General features: G+C 45.9%; 1 protein-coding gene across 1 annotated transcript in view; it reads right to left on the bottom strand.

The window, feature by feature from the left end:
* The window catches only part of ARHGAP32 (Rho GTPase activating protein 32), a 176,095-nt gene that overhangs the window by 117,706 nt on the left and 34,219 nt on the right, over positions 1 to 24,170 (bottom strand). The window contains exons 3-5 of the mRNA XM_017738338.1: positions 13,654 to 13,745; positions 12,565 to 12,606; positions 12,091 to 12,175 (exon numbers count right to left, since the gene is read on the bottom strand). Coding sequence (XP_017593827.1) covers positions 12,091 to 12,175; positions 12,565 to 12,606; positions 13,654 to 13,745 — 219 coding nt within the window. The remainder of the gene's footprint in view (positions 1 to 12,090; positions 12,176 to 12,564; positions 12,607 to 13,653; positions 13,746 to 24,170) is intronic.

Genomic DNA, 24,170 nt, shown 5'->3' with positions numbered 1-24,170 from the left:
AAAACTCAGGAATTCCATAATGGTTGCTATATAAGGCTCCAGCCTCTCTAATTTTGGCAAAAGGCACTTCCCAGCAAACACAAAGCTGCTCTAACTCAGGCAGTAAGAATAAAACAATTGACACCACTGTCACTGATTTTCAGTGCTGAAAAGAGATTCGTTTGGGAAAGAGACTGAAATTATCATATTGAAATCTTAGGTCTTAAGCAATTATGGGATAAACTCAAGTTTCTTGAAACAAACAAGCTTCTTCACTCTGGTTGGAAAGCCTTGAAGATACTTGTACACTGAAGGGATTGCACAGAAAAATCCCTAAGGAAAAGTGAGACTTATTTTGAAATTTTTAATCCCCATGATCTTTTATCTCATTTTATAACTTGGTGATATTATTTCTTAGAGACATTATGGTGGAAAAACTGGATTCTATTGTCAGTGGTTGGTCCTGATGATCTGGGAGGTCTTTCCAACCTCAGTGACTCTGTGTCAGACCAGGGCCATCAAACTCATGACACTGCACTGAAAAGCATCCCATGGTCTGAAATATTAATTGTAACCTGCTGACTACCAAAAAGTGAAGGCAGTGGGGACTTTAGAGCTTTTCTGGTCAGTCACAAGATGCCAAAGTTGGATTCCTCCTAAATTTTGCCTAGAAGTGAAGCTCTTGGTTCACTAAATAAGCCCCAGTCAGGACTCACAGCCAGTCAGTGGGGTACAACACACAATCCTCTGGAGTAAGGAGAGAAGGGCCAGGAAAATCAGACTCTCCTGAAGCCAGGAACAGTGTGCCATCCAACCTCCCACATCCCCTGACACTCCACACCAAAAGCACTTCATCAGCACTGGCTTTTTTCCAGGGGTTACATGTAAATGTACAGCAACCCCACAGACAGGCCAGCTGGAAAACATGAAGCTGTATTTTCCAGAACACAAGTACACACAGGAATTACCCCGTTACTTGCCTGTCACAGGTTATTTATGTCCTGTGCAAAAGCACTACATCCTGTATGGATCCAAAATGCCAGGGAAGGGAGAAAAATGCTTTCACAGACAAAAAAATGCAGCTTCTGTATGTTGACTCAGTGAAGGGCAGCAAGAACAGCACAAAAAAATGCCTGAAATTCATGGTATTAAAGAAATTACCTTGGAAACCTTTAATAAATAGGATGAGCTTTAATTTTGTGAAGTAGTTTGTAAACAGTGTCTTGGTTTTTTTGATCCATGTGTCAAAATCTTAATTGGTTATGTGCAGAGGATGGACTTGAAGAGTTAAAAACCTCCAGAGGATGAACTTGAAGAGTTACAGGATTAACTGCATAAAGGGTCACAGACAGATCTGTAACTGTTTTCATTTTTAATTTAGAAAATGCTGCCAAAATGCCAGAGACAGGAGATAAAATAGTAGAGATGTGAAAAGAATATTTTCACCTTTAAATTTCCCAGATGACAGTTCAGGGAAGGCGGGTTGTGAACAACTCGGGTTACACTGCAAACAGGTTCACATCCTGGGAACTGCCCAAGAGCTTCTCACTGGAATTGGAATTGGGCTTTTGGTGTTTAAACATTGAATTCACTCTCCAAAGGGGTGGGTGTAACCCTGCCCCTGTGCAATGCACTCTTCAGGAGCTCCTGTTCTCCACAGAGAGGCATCACCCTGCAGCGCTGCCCTGCTCCCACAGTCTCCACATTTCAGGGGAAAAGGGTCTGTGGGACTCAATTCTTGCTGGTGTTCAAACACACAAGCACGAGGACAAGAGTCATGGCACGACCCAGCCTGGGACAGCACCCTGGGGCCACCTGGGCTGGCTCTGCTGTCACAGGGAACGTGACTCATTAACCCCAACGATGCTCATTAGCCCAGGTTACACGGCAGAGCCCTTCAATCACCAGGCGAGGGAAGCAGTGGTGACAATGACAAATTTGGGACTTCACAGAGGACAGCTCTGCTTCACACACCAGGACAGGCACAGGAGTTGGACCTGGTGATCCCTGGGGGCCCCTTTCAGGGTATTCTGTGATTCTATGGAAAAACAGAACCTTTCCAGAACAAGCTCCCAGGCTGCTCCATACTGGGGACAAATGAGATATGCAAACCCTTATTTTGCTTTCTAATATTGGTATTTCAATTCAGCTTTGTACTAATAACTTAGTCATTTCCAAGAGAATATAATGAAATAATGAATTACCGACCGTTCTGTGTAAAATAAACATTCCTCTACAGCAAACACTGCTACAATAACTTGTCTAAATGAGCACACAAAGGATGTAAAATGCTCCAGCCCTTCCCACAGCTCAAACCACCTTCAGCCATGGGACCAAGCACATTTAAGTGTGAACAAACTGTGGTGGAACCCTGGAGCACACACACAGAGCCTACAAACCTCACAGCACAGGGACGTGCTGTCATCCAGATTCATTATTAATTCTGCAGGCAATTCAGCTTCTTGTTACTGTTGCAGACACAGTTTTGTTTCCAGGGGCTGCTTTATCCTTACTCTGATCATCACAATTTGCAAGACACAGACACTCGTAATCCTAACAGAAAACACATCATCCACACCCCTTAGTTGTTTTTGTAATGGGAAAATAAACCATTCATCCATATGATGCACCACGAAGAATTAGAAGAGCATGTGGGTATTTTGTTGTTAAAAATCCAAGTCTTCCCTCTCCCCTGGGTTATCTTAAAATCATAAATGGTAAATTTGGAACATTATTTTCCAGACTCTCTGACTGAATTGATTGATGGCCAAAGTGCTGCATCTTTGTGACACTGGATAGGCCTGAAAAGTTCAAGTCAGCTGGGAGAGGAAAGCAGGGCTCCAGGAGCAAACCCTCCCTGTGCCTCTGCTCAGCACCGACGCCAGCAGATCTGCAGGATCCTCTGCTGCCTTTGAACTCCACTTAGTGGAGTAGCTGGAAACTGAGGGATACAGGGAGGCTTAAAGGACTTCAAAGGGATGAGGGACCAGGGGAAATAAAGCCCAACACAGCTGTCCAGGGTGTATTCAAAGTGCTCATCAGAGCTCAGTGCTCCTGCTAAAACCCATCAGTAATTCAAAGTGTACCAGCCTCACAACTCACTCCTCCACAAAGAGCTTCCAAATCCAATCCAGCTTTCAGTTAATTTGAAAGCAAATGGCAAAGCACAACACTGAATGAAACCTCGAGCCAGGAGACTCTGAACCAGCTCTGATGCTTCTCAAGTCTCACACCTTTTATCAAGCCTCAGTAACCCTGAGCTCCCCTCACCTCAGCAAGGCAGCACCCTCGTCCTGGTACAACATTCCCTTCCTTTCATGCAAATCCTTTCTCCCCCAAGGGTCCAGCTCCCAGTGGGTTCCCTGCCCATTCCAGCACTGCTACACCTACAATTATTGCAGGACTTAGCAAATGAAGAATTATTAAATAATTTAGCAACATTGCAAAGTGAATTCCTGGGCTCAAGCTGTAGAAATAACAGAAGATGTTTTGATTTTTGAACTACTTCAAGCCGATAAATGGGAACCTGGTCCAAAATCAGTTCTGCAAGGTAAATCAGAACAATTTCTGTTGGGATCCAAACCAGGCAATGCCACCTCCCCAAGAAGTGCATTTTTCTACTCAGTTTGGTTTATAACCATATTATTAAGTTTCATCAGTTTTCCAATAGAACAGAATGGATTTTAAGGCCTGTTCAAGGACTCTGAACATATACAACATATATGGTACTATGTCTTTTTATTTCCAGCTCATATAATACTGGATTTGTGGGTGTCTATTAAGGAATCATCTTCCCTTTAAATTATTACTTACATAATTCTAAGTGTGATATTGCCAAAAGTTCACTCTGCAGTCAGAGCTGTCAGTTCTGACTGCAACTCCCAAACCAAGCCCCGAGCCTCCAAAAAACATCTGATGGAGTTTGAAACACCTCTGTGCAGATCTAAACAAGCTTCTCATAAAAGCTCCTTCTGGGAAACAAACTATTTGAAAGGAAGAAACTCGGGACGGTGGTAGGGAATGTCTTGCACCTTAAAAATATGTCCCAGAGCAAGTTATTATTAATATTTCTTTTACTCATCTGGTAGGGTGGAAAGAAGAATTGCTGAGTAGAATCAAAGTTTGTTCACTTAGTTTTAAGAGATAAAAGAAGTTAAACTTTAGGGGAGGGAGTCTGGAAGAGGCAGTGAGAGAATCTCATGCTTCTCCAGGTAAGGATTTGATTTTCAAAGCCCACAGTCACACATCCACAAGTAATGGAAGCATTCCCTTTCCCTTTGATGCTTCTTTGCCAGGAAAACAGCAGCCTGAGTTTGCAGGTTCTGCTGAGAAAATGGCCAGAAATGACAAGCCAGAGGAAGTAATTGATACCTTTGGAATTCTGAGTCAAGATCAAAGAGCTCTCTGCTCTGGATGCTCAGGAAAGCCGAGGGTCAGTGCCTCGCCTGCAGGACAGGGAAGCAGGAGCCTCCACCTTCTGCTCACACCCCACAGCAAGGGATAAAATAACAAACCCATCAAAGCCCACAACCTTCTCCAAATGCCTTCCAGACATCCAGGAGTCCGTGTGGGGGAAGTGTGTGCCTGTGTGCCTGTTCCTCCTCTGAAAAAGAGAAATCTGCCTGAATCCAGACCCTTGGGAACGTTTATGTTCGCAGGAAATCCTCTGCCCAAATCTCTCTGCTGCAAGTAAAACAAACATAAGGGTAGTCTCAGCTCAGCAGATCCAGAAACACCCTCTGTGATCCCTGTGCAGAGCCCTGGCACGGGACAGCGAGCACCTCCGCATGGAGCATCCCAACACCAGGAGCCCAAGGGCTTCCCCCTCCCCACAGGACAGCTGGGCACAGAACAGGCAAGGACAGGCTCATCCTGGGCACTTCAACAGCTCTTCCCTGATTTTATACTGAGACAACAACCTTGAGCTCACCACACCACAGTGAGACACTGTGGTTCTGAGTGAAGCAGTGCTGATGTTCCAAGACTGGAAATTACCTAGAAACCAGATCATGGAACCACCACAAGGAACAGGTCACAAGGCTCAGGACACAGAGCACACCTGGAGACAGAGGTGGAACAGGTCTGGTGTGCTCAAACCCTCAGCAGAAAGACGTCAAAGCCAAGACAGTCAACAAATGTTGCAGGATCAGGTTATATCCTGTTATGATAGACACAGAACTACAGAACCCCAGAAAGGTTTGGCTTGAAAGGGACATCCAACCCAAAAGCTCATCCAGTCCCACCCCCTCCCCTGGGCAGGGACACCTCCCACTATCCCAGGTTGCTCTGTCCAGCCTGGCTTTCAACACTTCCAGGGATGGGGCAGCCACAGCTTCTCTGGGCACCCCGTGCCAGGGCCTCAGCACCCTCCCAGGGAGGAATTTCTCTCAACATCCCATCCCTCCCTCCCTCTGTCAGTTATCCCAGCCCTGCTCCTTCGGCAGGGAATGAATGAACACTTTCCTAGGGCAGGGCACCCACCCCAGGGAAAGCTGAGCTGATGAATGAACATTTAACACCCCCAGCCTGCCTTGCTGTCCCCGAGCTGCCAACGCTGCCATCAACCCTCCGAGCTCTGGCACCCGAGCAGGGTCTGAACAAACTGCCCTTGCTGTAGGCAGGTACAGTTTAAACAGGATGGGAATGTTCCCACAGAAGTTTGGTTTCACAGCTCATCCGTCCTCCAGCTTGCCAAACCTCCACGGGAGGGGAAACACAGAGCCCTGCTCCTGTAAATCTCAGGGATCATATCTACAAGGCAGTTATTAAATCACTGCAGCCTGGCATGCTGGCAGATCCATGAGCCCAGCATTACGCTGCATTTTAACACCATTCCTGGTAACAGCATGGCTGGCTACAGACAGAAACAGAAGGGATTTCATCTCCCTCCAAACACTACCGAAGCAGGGATTATTTTTCTGGAGCCCACAGAATTTTTTCAGGTTATAACATATTTTAATTATATGGATAATACAGCTTTCCGTTCTTTTCAGGTCGTTAAACTGCAGGGAAGAAAAATTTTCCAACACAACTCTGTTCCAGTTACTAATTAAACCAATTTTAACACTTTTCTGCAACATGTTGGTAAAGATGATTTATGGGGCTGGAAAACAGCAGGAGGTCAATGTCAAAATAACAACTGGGCTTCTTACAGCCACTTGAAGATTTACTTATGCCATCAAATAGCCACAATGAGCCAAAAGCCCTACAATTCCACAGACAAGCTTGCTATATTTCCAGTGGTAAATCCTGGGGAAGGGAAAATAAGCTGGATTCTTGCAGGAGGTCTCTGTTTTCTGTCCCAAATGGGTCTGTTCTCCTGTGGAGATATGGATTATTCACTATAAACTCATAAAAATATCCAACCGAAAAAGGAGAAGGTTAAAAAAGCCCCAAAAATACCTGTTGTACTGAATCAACAGGTTAAAATCTCATTTGCTGGTAATACCTCTTTGTGGGTTCTAGCCCACCCTTCCATGGGTACAGCTTCACAAGCATCTTTCTAAAATAAAGAACACAGATGGAATCAGACAAAGCTGATCAAGATAAATAAATCCAGGGAAATACGGAGTGAGAGGCCATTCCATGAGCAGCCAGCTGAGCAGTGCCAGCCAAAATGCCTTTCCCTTTATAAAAAAAAGATCAAGTATTGATTTCAGAACAGTCAGTCAAAGGGAGCAAAGTGTGTAAAACACCTTCAGAAAGATTTAGCAGTAAATCCACACGGGAACACCAGCCTGGATCTCCCTCCTGCCCTGTGGATCAGTTGAAGTTATCCTTCCATGACAGAACCCACGCTGGATTTCTTCCCATTTTACCAGGAGAACAAAACAGGCAACCTGGAATTTCACAGGTGTGATCTCGTTCCAGGGAAGAATTTTTCTGAGGAGCTTGTGGCAAGCTGGAAGCCAGACCAGGAAACAGCAGAATCCAAAAACTGAGATGAACTTACTTGAATATTTTCCTAATTCCTTTGGCAGCAAACACCTTGGCCCAGAGACTCCAAATTTTTAAAATTTGTTGATCTTGGCAGGAGGCTGTGCCAATTTTCAGGGAGTTGTGGCTGGAATTATTAAGCTAATAGAGGCAGTTTCCACCTACACTCTGAACAGTTGTTTTTATATACCCATGTCCTTAAAACAGCCCTTGCAACATCCCCAGCAGCACTGTGGAAGGCAATAGGAAAGAAATCACATGGAAAAGACAGGGAATGAGAAGGGAAGTCCTCGGTTTAAAGAAAGGGAACATACCAGAATCCAGCCAGGTAATTCTGGGAGGAGATTAACAGCATCCAAAGATGAAGGACTGAAAAGGGGCCCCTCTTCACACATAATCTGGGTCTGCATCTCACTCAAATATTCACAAAGCAAAACGCAGTAAAATTGTCTTTCAAAGCCCCAATACACACCAAAATTCAGGCCAATGCTTTTTACTAAGAACTTGCATCTTTTAGAGGGACTGAGGCGGGGAACTGCTGGTTTATGTTTTGCCTTTAAAAATCAGTATTTGTTCCTTCTTAAACACTTCACAAAGTGAGTGGGATAAATGATATTGCAGCCTGGAGCTACTCATGCTGCTCCTGACTGCCATGCACTGAAAGCATCATACCCACAGAAGAGCTGGGGACAAACAAACTCTCCTGCACCACAGGCACTGAGCAGGCTTGGGATCAAACCCCTGTTCCACCTCAGGTAGACACGGAGCAGGGAGCATCCCCACCCCTGTTGTTTCCAGCTCATCCACAAGACTCCTTTTAGCTGTGGCACCTGAAACTATCCCAGCTAACCCCAGCCAAGGGCATCTGGTCAGGCTTTACCAGTTTTGTTTCCTTTGCAATCCATCTTAGGGAAAAAAAAATCACAGAGACTCCTTCATAAGCACATTCCCCCCATGTTCCCCCTTCCTTGGAATATCATTAAATACAAGAAAAAAAGGCAAACCAAAAGAAGATGACCTCGAAAAGGATCTTCTCAGCAGGCTTTGCTGACAACAGGCACAGAAGAACTGAGCTGCTCTTTGCAATGTTTCTGACTCCCAAGGCATGACAGGAACATCCAATTCCAGGGGCAGAGCCCAGCTGCTGCTGGAGGCAGCCCATCAGCTTGGCTGGAGCGTTGCAGAGGCATTCCCACAGCACACAATTCCTAACAGGAATTCCTGGCAGCTGATGCCTGCGCAGGCGGAAGTGATTCTGCCTCAAATACTTCCTTTACCACTGATAACACAATTCCTGCCACTGCCCTGCCAAGGCTGAGCTGATAAGGAGAGGATCTGCAACCCAGTCCTGCTCCCACAGGGATTTATTTTTAGAAGTCAGATATTGCAAGGCAAACAGATTGTGCTGTTTGAAGGAATAATTCTGTGTCAAATGCAAGATGCTGAAGTGATATGAATGTGCATTACAGCACTTTCCTTGAGCAAATGGCTTTTGAGGGAGCAAAGAATATTACCTGGGAAGTGTGGAGCTGATCAGCTCTCCATATTCCATTACCAAAACCTACTCAGCTGAAGATAATGTCTTAATTCTTTCAAGTGAAGAACAGAGTATTTATTCCTGGCAGGAAGTAGATATTTAAGGAATTCCTAACCCCTTTTTCTCCTGTTTATATTAACGGCGTATAGCATTAAGTAAAGTAAAACCGTATTTCATAGAATCACAGAATATCCTGGGTTGGGAGAGACCACAGGGATCATCCAGCCCAGCTCCTGGCCCTGCACAGACACCCCAACAATCCCACCCTGTGCACCCCTGAGAGCGTTGTCCAAACACTCCTGGAGACCTGGAGCATATCGTTTTTTAGCATAAAGTGATCGAATTACATTAATATCTTCTTAAATTATAGAAGAAATTTAACTCTGTCTCAGTCTAGAGTCAGTTCTTAATGCAAACAAAAGGATATGGGACTCTATCTCACATGTTTAAACTTGGTGAATTTGAAGCTGCCTCAATAGATCCTACAGAGTTTTGTGAGTTTTTTTCAGTTATTTACTCATAAATCTGATAGAAAACCAACAGATATAAAACAAAGTTTGCACTTGCTACATGCAAAGTGCTGCTGTTGGACAGTGTGCATTTTTACCATTTCCCAGGTGTAATTACAGACTCTTCTGCACAAATGCAATTTAACCACTTGGAAATGACCTTCTGTTTGTACAGACATGTTTACGTAGACTTACCACCAGCGTGTTCAATCAGTGGGAACCAGGTCAAAAAAGTTAAAGGGCAGATACCTTGTATTATTTACTGAGAAGAAGCTAAATTAAGAAAAAGGTAAATTGAGAAGAAACATTGCATCTCCTCCAGAGACAGACCATGAAGAGGTTGAACCACAGTTCTGAACATTGATCCCATGTCAGACTAAAACACATCTGAGGCAGAACCTGGCTTTTCACTATAAACTAAAAATCAGTGATGCAGCCCTTAAAGTAAACACAGCAATGAACACAAGGTATTTTAGCAAAATGCCAGTGAATTTTGGGCACTGATGCAATCTGTGAGGCTGAACCTGTCGGTGCAGCTTTGACATCACTGCCTTTGCCTGGTAACCAGCAATTTCCTGGGATGCCACACGTGCCTGGCCAGCCAGCCACAGCTATGGGTAAGATCTTGCTGTTGGAAGCAGCGTGGCAGGAGATTTCTGAAGAGAAAAAGCCCCCCAAAATGCACCCAGCCTCACTAGCACGGTGCAAGGATAAATCCCTTTTTATACCTCTCAGCAATTTAATTTAAAATGATCTCATGAGGTGAAATGCCAGGCTATTAATACCTCCTGCACCATGAGACCATATTATAAGTGCATAAACGTTACAAAACAACCTGAAATTCGGCCAGGCTGTTAATAGACAGCATTACACAATTCCTGACACGGACAGATAATACTGTATTTCTCCTATGCAAATTTCTAACAGTGAATAGATTTTGAAAGCAGTTTACACCCACCACCCCTCAGATGCAACTCAGTAATTCTCTATTAGGTGCCAAGCTGTCACTTCCCATCACTCCAGCCCACTGCTATTCTCTGTTCTACCTTGGGAGCACAAAGGAGCCTCCAACTTGATTAAAATGCATGAGCCCTGTGTGAACCTATTTTTAAATCTCCCAACTAATACTGCTGTTGTATTAACAGCTTTCATTTATTTTACCATTAATACTGGCATTCTAGGGAAGTGCTGCAATGCTTTATCTTTTTGCATTTCAGCAGCAAAGCTCTTGCTCTCAAAGAGATTTTTCACCATATAAAGAAGTCCTGACACTGTGGGGATTTATCAGAAACCTTGCTTAGGAAAAGGAAGCAGTGAGAGACACAGAGGGCCTGAGTCACCTTATTTAGGCACAGATCTTGCTGTAGGTACACAAATAGCTAAATAGGTAGGGCTTTTCAGATGTGGTGGAAACAGAGCACTGACCCTACAACACACACAGAGTCTCAATTTTATGGCAGTTCTTCTCATGCTGCCACCAGCCCCTGTTTTCTTCCTGGTTTCATAGCACAGACATAGATAACAGCTCAGGGCTGAGATAACCAGTAACAGCTCAATAACCAATACCATTTTTATTTCCTGTGCTACATCCTTCCACAATTTCTGTTTTTCAGGAAGACCTCCTCTGGTTACAGCCTCTGGTCTGGTTGTGCCAGGGGACCACAGAGTAGGAGCAGGGAAAGCTGCAGGAGCAGCAGTGACACCACAAAAAAGCAGTGCTAAACCACTCCTGCATGTGGGAATTTCCCACTAGAACGCGCTCCAGGAAAACCTGGAAAGGATGCATTACCTGATTTTGCTTCTGCCACTCACAAACGTAAAAATGAACCCTGCAGGTCTGCCCTGCCCTCCCGAAAACATTCCAGGAAATGCTTAAACCCACAGAAGAACTAATTGCTGGCCATCAAAAGGATGTGCCATGCACAGCTTGTGCTCCCTCTCCAGCTGCACATTGTGCTGAACATCCCTGGATGATATATGGAGAGCTCAGAGGAGCACAGGATGTAAAAACCACACCTGTGTGGACACAGACCTGCTCCAACATAAAACTCCTCTCCAGAATGACTGAAAAATTATTTCTGTCGAATCAGCAAATTACCAGGAGACAGAGAGCAGGGACATGGATCAGTCCTGCTGCTCCTACAGAAAATGAAAATAAAGAGCTTTCAGCAGAGTGAGGACTGCTCCTGTTTGCCCATTTCCCAGGGACCCCCACGGGAACTGAGCTCTCTGCAATCTATTTCGTGCCCAGTATTTTGTGTCACTGGCTCTGCAGAGCCCACAACACCAGAACCAATCCACCCAGAGCCACCACGTGTGAGCAACAGCAGATCCCAGCCACAAACAGGACCCAAGCTCCTTCCCAGCCGGAATTTTACAGAGACAGAGAAAAAACCCAGCTGCATAATTCTGCTTGCAAAAGTGTCAAGTACAGCAGCATGAAAGGCTGTAAATAATTCACTCAGTATTACAGGAAATGTTTTACAAATGAAAAGGTTGTAACCTCCTTTTGGCTACAAGGCTGGCAGATGATGTAGGAAATCGCAGAACAAAATGCATCCTGTTTGTGAGAAACTCCTGGGTGTCAGCCCTCCCTGGAAAATGCTTCTGCCTGTATTCCTGAGGGAGGGATCACAGAGGAGCAAAGCCTGCACACTTGCAGAAATGCAGCTCAGGCTGACGAGCAGTCTCTGGTATTTTGATGACACAGCTGCTGCAATGCACAATGCAGAGCTAAGGGAAGGGGTAAATTTGATTTATTTATATTTACATAAATACATTCACACAATTGTTTAATCACACACACACGCAAACCAAAAATACGCATGCGGTAATTACAGATGACTCAAGAATGAATGTCTGATACAGTCTTAAAACAGTGACATCAGCCAAATCCAGTGGAAATAAAACATCTCCAAGCTCAAAGGAGAGCTCCATATGACTGAGTGCAGCTTCTGCCCCAGCACATGGAAGCAATTCCAAATAAAGTCTCTACAGCTTTAACTTCTTATCACTAAACATTTGGCAACAAACCAAATAAGCCTCAGTGAGGTCCTTCTACGCCTCCCCACCGGGTCAGCCAGCAGGAAGCACAAGGTGTTTTGTGTATAAAAGAAATCCAAGACTCACCTGTATGTTGCCAAAGTCCACGTTTTCGTAGTGGAAATGTGCACACTCAGCCATCTTCGGGAAGTGCCCCTTTGTAAAGGATAACCTGGAGCACACCAAGAGCACACCATCAGATGGATGCAGATCACTCAGCAGAGATAAACCACAGGTACTGATACAAAACAACAACAACTTTCTCATCCTAAAGCCAAGGGAACACAGGGATTTGTTGATGTGATGCACCAAAACAGGGGGAAAGGAACCGAGTGCGAAAGGAAAGCTGAAATGCCAAGTGGCTTTTCCACTGCAGCCCTACAGAGCCATGTGTGACATTCCAGCAGCACCACATCCCACTGCAGCCCTACAGAGCCGTGTGTGACATTCCAGCAGCACCACATCCCGCAGGATTCCGGACACGGAGCAGGGACAAGCAGCTGCACCTCACAAATGCACACCCACAGCCTTACACGAGACACGAGGAAAGCAGAACTTTACCTGTGAAAGGCATCACAGCCCATCAGTCCCGGGGGGATGTATCTGAGGGTGCAGAACAAACTCTATTTATCCTTTGCCTTTTGAAAATTCAAAAGTCAGGCATAATTATTCCCAAGTGTCTCCAGTCACACTGGTGGCTGCCGGGGAGCTCCTCTGGCTCTGCAACATGCTCCTGCTTCTACTGAAGCTATTATAGACTCCTATAGATATTCCTGGTGGTGAGCCAATGAGATTGTCATTATCTAGCTCCCTCTTCCCACGGGAATACAAGTGGGAAGTGAGATGCAGCATCTGGCTGCTCAGCACTGGAACAAAGAGCCATTTCCCTCTCAGCGGAGCACTAGAGGAGTGAGCTGAAGGCTCGGATCCATCAATCTCGGGGAGTTCTGCTCCTCAAGTCAGCATTTTTAGCCAAGCAATATTGATTATTTCTGATCCCCATTGCTGCAAGCATAATGACTTGGTTTATAGTCTCTGGGAGACAAGCAGAGACAGAAATACAGCATGAGCCCACAGGAAAAAAAACAAACTGTGAGATCAGGGAAGAAAAAATATCCCTCAGAAGGGAAAACTGTGCAAAATCCATTCAAATGAAGTTACAGAGGGCAGAACGCAAAAAGAAAAGAGAAAAAAATATCAGATAAAAGATACATCTAAGCCACCCACTTGTCCTGGTTTAGCTTTCCAGAGCATAAGGAGACAGGGAAAATTATCTCATTTACACATTGCCTGGGCTTCTTTCGAGATTTTTCTCTATATATGTTCTATTGTGGGGTTTTTTTTAGTAATCACTTTCAGGAAGAATCACAAAAGAAAATTAAAAACACTGCAACAGTGAGGTTCAAAACTCTACCTAGATTTGTCTCTATGGCCAGAAAGAGGAGAGAGAGCCAGCAAAAGTTCTCATGCCCAGTTTTAGGTTCCATTAGCTCAAACTGCCTTTGTTCCACACGGATTTTGGTTGCACTGCTGAAGATCCACCATCACAAATTGTTGCTGAATGCCCTGCACTGCAGCACAACAGCTAAAACTCAGCACAGCAACCAGAAGCCCAGGAAAGACACGAAAAGCACCAAACTCTGCTCTTACTTTTTCACATTCTTCACTTTCATGCTGGCCGTGCTGCCGCAGGAGCGGAGCGGCAGCTCCCCCGGGATGTCCGGAATGTCGGCTCCTCTGGCCTGCAGGGAAGGAGACAGGAAAAGCACAGCAGTTAAAACAGGGCTGCAAGCTCTGGACTCTGCCTGCTGAGCAGGAGCCCCTCTGTTCTGCACGGGAGTACAAACCTCAGTGTGCTCAAGTTGAATTCTGCCTTTTAACCAGGGAAAACTGACCCCTGGGATGGGCATCAGGGAGGTGACAATCCCTTCCTGCCCCAAGCCTTGCTAACCCTTGCTATAACTGTGAAATCCAGTGTTTAATTCATTGCTACTTCGGCTTTCTAAAGCAGAGATTTTCAGAGGTGGGAGTGAAATAGATATTCACAAACTCCACACTTGGACTCCTCATTAAGTACCTGATTTCCAGATATCTGTGCATTTAGACTCAGGCAGAGGCACTGCAAAAAGCTGGATTGCTCACACAGTGGAAAACAAGTTAATGACAGAGCTGCTTATATGTGGGAGGTGAACTTCCAAAATAGATGTTTGAAGCTATTGGTTTAAGTGCTTGAGGATATTAAAATTCCTTAATCACTAAAATTCATTTACTTCTGTGAGGCCAGAACTCCAAACTCCCTCCTTTCTGTTCTGTCATACCTTCCCATCCCTTCCTTCTTCCAGCTGCCTTTTCTAAGTCATGAGCTCTGCTGGGGTTGAATTCTCCATCACAAGGGACACAAACACTCGGCTCCACGGTTTTCTCCCACTGTGATCCAGAGGAATGAGGGGGTTCAGTGAGGCTTTTATGGAGAGAGCAGTGATCAAACAGCAAGATCAGCAGAGACTTCACAGAGCAGGAGGAGAAAAACAAACCCTAATCCTGGCCAGACACTGCCCATCAGCGATGTGGGTGACACCAGCTGAATGAGCTTCTTCTGCTTTATACAATGCACTAAAAACATGAATAATGTCGCAAAGAGTGAATGCTGAACCAAGAGGAAGAAGGGCACTTCAGTGTTACCTCCCTTACAGGCCTGGAACCAAAAGGCATTCCATCAAATCCCTTTCCTAACGACAGCAGCAAACAGGTGATTGTCCTGATGCTACATCAGTCCCAGTGGTTCTGAGCTGGTCCAGCAGCAGATCTGAACAGCTGGATCCATCCCAAAGCTGTGACTGACAACAGAACACAGCTGCACTCTGCAGTGTGAAATATGGAGAAATTGGTCTCCACCCCCAAAGCTTTACAGTTGGACCAGCACAACCCAAGCTGACAGCCCATGTGTGGGATGAACACCAGGACAATTTCTGTCACCCCTCCCTGAAGCTCCCATTTCACCCTGACATGGGTCACCTGTACCTGAGCTTCACATCACCAAGGACTGCAGTAAGTCCACGGCATTCTCCTGCTTGTTTTCATCAACCAGAGCAATGCCAGAGAGAAAGGGATTCATCCCACTGAACCCCAGACAGGCACAGGGGTGAGGCTGCAACAACGTTATCCATGTGAGGGTCCTGCTACAGTCACCAGGGACACTCTGGTACTTCGGGTCCATTCCCCTGCTTCAGACATGGGAGGAGAATCCTGGAGTGGTTCAGCTGGGAAGGGACATTAAAGCCCATCCAGTCGCATGGGCAGGGACACCTCCCACCATCCCAGGCTGCTCTCAGCCCCAATGTCCAACCTGGCCTTGGGCACTTCCAGGGATCCAGGGGCAGCCACAGCTGCTCTGGGCACCCTGTGCCAGGGCCTGCCCACCCTCCCAGGGAACAGTTCCTTCCTAACATCCCATCCAACTCTGTCAGTTTGAATCCATTCCCCCTTGTCCTGTCACTCCAGGTCCTTGTCCACAGTCTCTCTCCATCCTCCTTCTCAGACCCTTCAAGCTCTGGAAGGCCACAATTAGGTCACCCTGAAGTTTCTCTTCTCCAGGCTGAACAATCCCAATTCTCTCAGCCTCTTCTCACAGCAGAGCTGGCTCCATCCCCCTGATCGATCATCCTGGTGCCTCCTCTGGACAAAGCCAAGCAGGAGCCCCCATTCCCCTGGACACAGGGCTCCAGGATGAGCCTGGCTCTGAGGAGATGAACACCCCGACACCTGCAGCCACCCACCAGCAGCTGCACCCATCCAGCTCCTGGTGTTTCCAGCACTGCCCTTGGAAAATCTGCTCTGAGAGAGCTCCACCCTTTGAGCACTGAATAAACCTGAGTCCAGGTCAGCCACTCTCCCAGCTGCACCTCCCACAGCCCTGACCCCACTGTCCCACAGCTCTGCACAACAGGCACAGCGGCTCAGCAGAGGAAAACACGAACAGTATTTGTACACTTAAATAGACCTACCCTGGGCTGACTGACTTACTGAGCACACAATCACTTCAGGATGTAATAAGACACTTGAGAGTCTCATTGTGAATTAAGAGGATCATCAATTTAATAAACCTTACAGGTCTTTTACATAAGAAAATAACTAATTACAAGAATAAATGTGTCATTCCAATAAGCTGCTTTTAGGCCAAGCTGGATGTGCTTGCTTAACTTTCTAAGGAACAGAATTTCTGTAGGAAGAAAAGTAATTTTTCTTCTCCATCAGCAGTAAGAGCTGGTGGGATACAAAAATGGATAAACAATCTGACAGAAAACGTGGGCTTCAAGCCAGTTTGCAGCAGTGGGCAGAGAGCTCCCTGGATCTGACTCAAAGCAGCGTAGGCAAAACTCACACCTCCAGGAGCCCGAAATGCCAGCACCTCTCTTGGAAAAGTTGTATTATCCTCTCCTTCCCAGTGGAGCTATGTCCAAATCGAGCTGGATCTCTGCCTCTCCCATTTCCTGCATCCAGTTAACTGGACAACAGTGAGATGCAAAGCAGTAATTAACTCCAAGGGCTTTTCCAATTAGACTTGAGCTCCATGGACTGTGCTGCAGAATAACGATCTCTCCAAGGCTCACAGGTGAGGCAAAAGCACAGAAAGGTGAGTAAGGGCACAGAACCTGTGCAAGCTCAAATCCTTATTAAGAGGTACCAACACCAGAAAGAAACTTGGTGAAGAGGCAGATACCAAAAAAGAAACTTACTGCAATTTTAGGAACTGTATTACTTCTAAATAGCCACAACTCCTTTCCATTCAAACCAGAGATACACAGCTACATAAAATAGACTTTATTCACTATTTTGCACCTGTTTTGATGCAAAACTTGGCATGCAGCATGCAGGTTACTCTCCCCTCGAAACACAAACAAAACCCTCCAAATGAGATTTGTCATCTTTTGTGCTTTGTGTCACAGTAATTTAATTTAAAAAATCATTTTGAAACAGTTGGATTATTTACATCTGAAAATTAGCTACCTGGCATCATCAGTGGCTTCTCACTTCCCTATTCTCTACGCATCGCTGTGCTGAGGAAACCTGGTAATTGCAGAGCAAATCTGTTTATGCAAATTGTTTAGCCCCATTTTCACAGCTGAGTGTTATGCTGTATCAATCTGCTCCGGTCCAAAACTTGGTAAACAAATTAGAGCTCAAACCAGAACTCAGTGAATTGATTTATCAGGAACCTCAGTCTCTTACCTTTGCAGGGAAGGCTTTGGAGCGACACCACTTCACCAGCTTGCCCTGAACCAAGGAATTCTCCTTCCTAAAGCTGCACTTGGATCAGTAGCAGTTGAGACAATATTGCAGAAACTCAGTATTTTGTCACAGACACCGGCAGGGATTGCCAGGCAGGGAGATCCCACTAAACCCTTCCTCCAGGGAGGAGGAAGAACGCCTGTCTGCCTGTCCAGCCCTCCCGTGGATCACAGGATCACAGAATCCTTCAGGGTGGGAAGGGCCTTTAAGATCAAGATCATTACTCACTGCCACCACTGTGTTCACCACTAAACCATGTCCTAAGGTTCCATATCTACACATTTTTTAACACTTCCAGGGACAGTGACTCCAGCCCTGACCTGGGCAGCTGTGCCAGGGCTGGACAGCCCTTTCCAGGAAGAAATTTTCCCCAATATCTGATCTAAACCTCCCCTGGCCCAGCCTGAGGCCGTTCCCTCTCCTCCTGTCCCTGTTCCCTGGGAGCAGAGCCCGCCCCCCCCGGCTCCCCCCTCCTGTCAGGGACTTGTGCAGAGCCACAGGGTCCCCCCTGAGCCTCCTTTGCTCCAGCCTGAGCCCCTTTCCAGCTCCCTCAGCCGCTCCTGGGGCTCCAGCCCCTTCCCAGCTCCATTCCCTTCTCTGGATACATTCAAGTGTTGCTCCTAAACTCCCTGGGAATCCAAGAGCTCTCACAAATCAGGCTGTTTGGCTTTAAGCATCTGAAATTTCTAGTCTTTTTATTTATAGACATGATTTAGAAAACTTCAGCTTTGTGCTCTCTAGCACACAAAACCTTAGTCATAAATAATTTATATCTAACGATTCCACTGCATAATAAGAAAGGATTTTCTCCTAAAAAGTCTCCTTGCATTTATCAGAAAACATGTCAACCTGTCTCACTCACGTGCAGAGACGTAACACAATCTGAAAATACAGGTAAAACCCAACACAACAGTCCAGTGAACACAACGTGATGAAGTTTCCACCTTGGTATCCTCCACAGGGGAGAATATTGAACCAGTGCAGAACCCACAGCCCTCCTCCTGCTGCCTCTGACTTACTCTGGGATGCACAAGAAACCCTGGAATCCCACCGTAATCCCACAGCTGGTTTTCCACAGGACAACAGAAAGACCCCTGAGGAGGCAGCACAGATACACCTCGGCAGGTGGCTGAATCCAGGTGGGATTTCTGAAAGCAGGAATTTAATCCAAGGTTATCAGGAAACAAGAATAACTATTAAACAGGCACTAACATTTATTCATCTTTCCACTGTCAGTCTCTCACCAAAACCAGTTTGGAGGGACCAGATTGCTCTGGATTCTGTCAGCACATGGCCGTGTTTCTAAAAACAGCAGAGCTGATTCTAAGTGCTGCCTGGTTTCCATGACAGTCTTTCCTTTACATCATCTTCATTTCCCCTCAATTTTCTTGGAGGGAAAAAAATACAAAGAGAGGAAAAAAACCCAAACACCCTTCAGAGCTCTCAAAAAACCCAAAGCTTTGTTTCAGTTTTACTTTTTTGCTGGAGAACAGCAGGGAACAGAAATGTTGTTTCAGGAGAAGTCATTGCTCTGTAGGAAGCAGTAATTTCTTCCCTTGGCACGAGGAGGAATGAAGAGGCCTGAAGTGGGAGCTCACACCCAAGGACATCAACAGCTACCCCAGATTCTGGGTACCAACTCACTACACAGCTGGCTCAGCATCCACTCCTTCAGAGAGTTTGCTCTGCAGCACTAAAAAGAAAGTGTCCCACAAAAATCCCTGCTCCCAGAGGTAGAAGGTGCCTGCAGCCCCGTCCTGCTCTCAGGAATCACTGCCCAGGAATTCGCCTGGAGCACAACGAAGGAAGAAATTTGGCCATCTCAGCTTCCACCGCACAGCCTTTAACACACTCCGGGGAGAGATGTTTCTCTCTGCTCTTCCTTCAGATGTTGCAACAACTACCCTGTTCTCCACAATAAAGAAGTCAACAAAGGAAAGGGAAAATGCTTCACTAAACTGCAAGTCACCATGTCCAAGCTGCTCCAATTAACTCCAAAGGAAAGGTCCCAATTCTGCAGCATTTATCCCTAAAAGGATTGAGATGTACTGAGCACATCAAGGCTACAACACTGTTTTGAATGGCAGAAATATGTGGGAATGGATGAAGAGACAACATTCACCCCAAAACGTCAGAGGTACAGGGGCAATATGATAGAAATGCAAACACTTGCCAAGTTCTTCATGTTACCACTTTCCATGGATTCATTTAGTGGAACCAAATTAAAATATAAAACAAATACAGCATGGCTCTGTCACGTTAGCACATTGCAGCTACATTTTTCAGAGCTGCTTAAGATATTGGACACATTTAAAACAAAGAAGCAACACCCAGCTCAGGCACCCAGGTCTGACAATGACATCTTAAACAAAAATATGTGCTTATTATACTACAGCAGCTTTACCAGAGAAGTTAAAAATAACATTAAATATCCCACTCCAATCCTGCACTTCTTAATTGACCAGGAAGGCTGTGGTCTCCCCATCCCTGGAAGTGTTCCAGGCCAGGCTGGATGGGGCTTGGAGCAGCCTGGCACAGTGGAAAGTGTCCCCACCCATGGCAGGGGGTAGAACTTGATGGGCTTTAAGGTTCCTTCCAACATAAACCATCCTGTGATTCTGTGATTTTAAGGATTAATCCTGTGCTGTTCATGTTCTCATCAGCAGAGTGCAGCACAGGCACATTCAATAACACCCAGCACAAGGATGTTTTTCAGAGTGAGAAACACTGGAACCTTTTAAATTTTGTAAATTTTTTTTCAATTAAAGTCATCACTTAGCTCCTTCCTTAGTGCAAACATCCTTTCTGGCTGGAGGGGTGCTTTTGGTGCAGAGCTCAAGGCCAGGATGGCTCAAGTAATTAGGGGCAGTACTGACTTTTTAATTTAGATCTCAGTCTGGGGATTGTGGAATGTGGAGAAACACTCACCCAGCCAGAGATGCCTTTAAAATCTCATGGCAACTGAGATAACAGGATAGAGGACAGGAGTGAAAAAATGACAAGTGCTTACAGGGGAAACTTTGAACATTGGCAATGCACATTCTTAATCCCATATCTAAGAAATCTGCATTCAATAAAGACATTTCAATGTGTATCATTTTGTGAGCTTAGAACTTTTAATTCCGTTTTCCACGTTCCCAATTCCGAATTGCTCCAACTGCATGGCATGTATAAAAGGGAATTCTCTTTTTTTTTAAAGGACCGCACAGAATGTGCTTTTTCTACTCCCAGCATCTGCACTAAAAGGGGAGGGGGGGGATAAGAAAAAGCTAAACAAAAAAACCCCAACACTTTAAAGCATTGCCATGAGCTGGCAAATTCAGGGAAACCTCTCATTCCTAAGACTTTGCATCACACAGGAGTTAGCCCAGGGCATCCATTTACCATAGTTTAAAGGATCAGCCTGGAATGAGCAAAGAACAAACTCTTAACTATTTGTCTACTGTGTTTTCAAATAAAGATCTGCAGCTCATGGATATGCAGTAAAACCTCCAGCTCCCATATGAAACCACTGAAGTGGAATCCAAGACATCAAACAAGCAGCTTGGCAGCTCTGAGCACCTCCTTTGGCACTGCCACTGTCACTGTGACCAACATTCACCTCTGCACAGCAGCTTGACTTTGTGCCATGGCAACATTTCCCCAGTGAGCCTCAAAGACATACACGGATTTTGGATTTTTGCTGATTCTCTGCATGTGAATCCAATGCACCCAAGGGGTGCTGGTGATTCCCAGCCAAACAGTCCCACACTTGTGTTTTCCTTCACAGAATCCACAGTTTTAGGGGCTAAAACAGATGCAACCAAGCACAAGTGAATGGTCAGCTACTGAGGGCAGCATTAGCATGATAACTCCCCAACAGCCCTGAGTTTGGATCTGACATTCCCATAGTGAAGCCTGATTTCCATTCCCAAAGCCCCGGGCCCAGGAGCTGCAGGGTACAGTACACAGCCTCACACAATGGCAGAGTGCCTCAGGAATGTACTTTCTTTAAGAACAAAAATCCCACATATGATATGCGTGGGAAAGGCAGCCAGGGTTAGAGTCCTGCTTCCGTACAGCCTACAAAATAAACTACAGAGAAAAGCCACAGAAAATAGAACATCCAACGAGAACAATACTTTTGATTCCACTTTCTTGTTGGTAAAAAAAAGACCCCAAAGATCCCAGCTACTGCTTGATGCACAGAGGGAGGAGGGGTTCCTAATTATGGCTTGGATATAAAAGGACAATTTGGACCTTTGGGTTGTTATGGTGGAAAGCAATTTCTCATCATACAAAACCCAACAGAGATGGATTCAGGCTCAAACAAGGAAATCCCACTCTGGTAAGTCCCCTGGCCACAGCCAGTGATTATGCAAATAACAGAGTGATATTATGTTATAGGTATAAATCGGATTAGCAACTCAGGAGTTGTCCCAGTGCAGCAGCAGCAAGATGGGGAAGGTGGAAAAAACGCAGCCTGACGTTCAACCCCAGCATCTGAGTCAGTACAATTAACAGGAATTTATATTTCTGTGTGTTAAGCCAACGTGGGCTCAGCTTTTGTTTACAGAAAAGAGCTGTCTCCAATGGCATGAGCACAAAACTGGGATCCCCTGCACTCCCTGCCCAAAGCCCTGGAACAACACAGCAATGTGAGGAATGTGTCTGCCTGCAGCATGCAATTTACACCATACACTGTCCATAAACTTCTGACCAGCACAACAAAGAGTGGCTTCATTAACTCTGTCCAAGGGTGTGGGGAAAGCTCAGCCTGGGATCACACACCAGGCTGCACAAACTGGGCAGGACTCCTCAGTCCTGCCTTCCCACCAGGAAAGGTGACACATGCTGGAAATGTGAGGTGACACTGCTCTCCAGAAATGACCTGGTGACACTCAGGTGAGGTCAGAACAGGACACTTGATGCGACAAGAGCTGGGAAAGTGAATAAAGACCATGGAGCTGCTCCCAGGGCTGGAGCCCCTCTGCTCTGGAGCCAGGCTGGGAGAGCTGGGGGTGCTCACCTGGAGAGGAGAAGGCTCCAGAGACACCTCAGAGCCCCTTGCAGGGCCTAAAGGGGCTCCAGGAGAGCTGGAGAGGGACTGGGGACAAGGCATGGAGGGACAGGACCCAGGGAATGGCTTCCCAGTGCCAGAGGGCAGGGCTGGATGGGATATTGGGCAGGAATTGTTCCCTGGGAGGGTGGGCAGGCCCTGGCACAGGGTGCCCAGAGCAGCTGGGGCTGCCCCTGGATCCCTGGCAGTGCCCAAGGCCAGGTTGGACATTGGGGCTTGGAGCAGCCTGGGACAGTGGGAGGTGTCCCTGCCCATGGCAGGGGTGGCACTGGATGGGCTTTGAGGCCCATCCCAACCAAATCCATTCTGGAATTCTACAATGACCTCTTCCCCACATCCCCAAGCACATGAACTCTGCAGAAACCAACGGTGAGAACCTTCATCCACCAAGGATGTTTTCTTGCATTCATAAAGTTGTTAGCTAAGAATTAGGAATTTTTCCCCCCTATAGGTCAATATTTATGGAGAAAAAGAAACAACCCAGAGACTGAGACATAAAAACACATGCACTGAGAAATTAAACCCAAACAAATTAAGAAGCCATTGCTACATGGGAGTGCACCTGAGACACACCAGATGATCTGTGCAGACCAGCCCAGGAGCAGCCAGGGCAGCACATACAAAGCCAGGGAAATGCTGTGCCACAGCAAGAATCCACAGTTAAACCCTGAATTCTGCATCCACACCACAGAGCAGCTTCAGGTGCTTTCAGGCTGCAAATATTTGGTTGCAGTACAAGACACAGAGCAATACAAGAACAAGCAGACCCTAAAATTTCTTTAGCAGTTAGTGAAACAAGAGGCTCACCAGGAGCACTGCGGGCCTGAGGCCGGGTTTGTGATAGCCTGGTTTGAAGAGGCACAGCCGGTCTTTTGAACTCCCACCCCAATCCTTCAGCCCCAAGCCACTCTCTCCTCCCTCCCCTCATTGCAGCTGTAACTGGTTCAGTGGTGCAGTACCAGTCCCTGAAACAATCCAGATTAAAAGAGCAAAGCTGAACTTCCTTTGGGGGGTTACTCCTGAATGAGATTAATTCAGTGATTCACTTCCCAACTCTTCCTCCCTGGCAGTGTCCAAGGCCAGGCTGGACATTGAGGCTTGGAACAACCTCGGATAGTGGAAGGTGTCCCTGCCCATGGTAGGGGTGGGACTGGATGATCTCTAAGGTGCCTTCCAACCCAAACATTCCATGATTCCATGAATAATCTGTGCCCTGGCAACCACGGTATTTGATCAAATCCCAAAAAACATCGTGCAGCCTTACGCCAACACAGCACTGACCAATACTGTGCAGCAAGGCAGAAATGTAGGGAATGCTCTAAATAAAAAAGTAAGGCTAAAGATTACCAACATCTTCAGGGAATAATTCATCACCTTATAATTAAGAAGGCTGAATCATGGCAAAAAAAAATTAATGCCTACAACCTTCAGAAAGACAAACTCTGACATGATTTGTTTGTCCCTTGGGCTTAAAATGGGGTGGGGAATGGAAGGGGATGCATAACCAAACTATTGATAATCCTTCAAAAACTGTTCCATCTTTTCCCTGCACTATGGTAACTAAGAAGACCTAGACACTTATTAAAAAAAAAAAGCCAGTAAAAATAACCACTTATAAATAAGAGACTTCTTTCCCTTCCTAGATGTTCCACCTTATTTTTAAGCAGCTGTGAGTAGGGAAAAGTGATTGACAGTAAATAAATTGTAAGTTTTATCCCCCAAATAAAATAAGTACATTTCAAACAACTGTGGCATTTCCTGTAATCTGACAACAAAGCAGGCACAGAAAGAGATCAGCTTTGGAACAGCCTGGGAGGGA

Source organism: Corvus brachyrhynchos, unplaced genomic scaffold (genome assembly GCF_000691975.1).
Source record: "Corvus brachyrhynchos isolate BGI_N302 unplaced genomic scaffold, ASM69197v1 scaffold46, whole genome shotgun sequence".
NCBI classification, from domain to species: domain Eukaryota; kingdom Metazoa; phylum Chordata; class Aves; order Passeriformes; family Corvidae; genus Corvus; species Corvus brachyrhynchos.
Note: the sequence above shows the minus strand (reverse complement) of the source record. Positions and strands in the feature narration are given on the sequence as shown.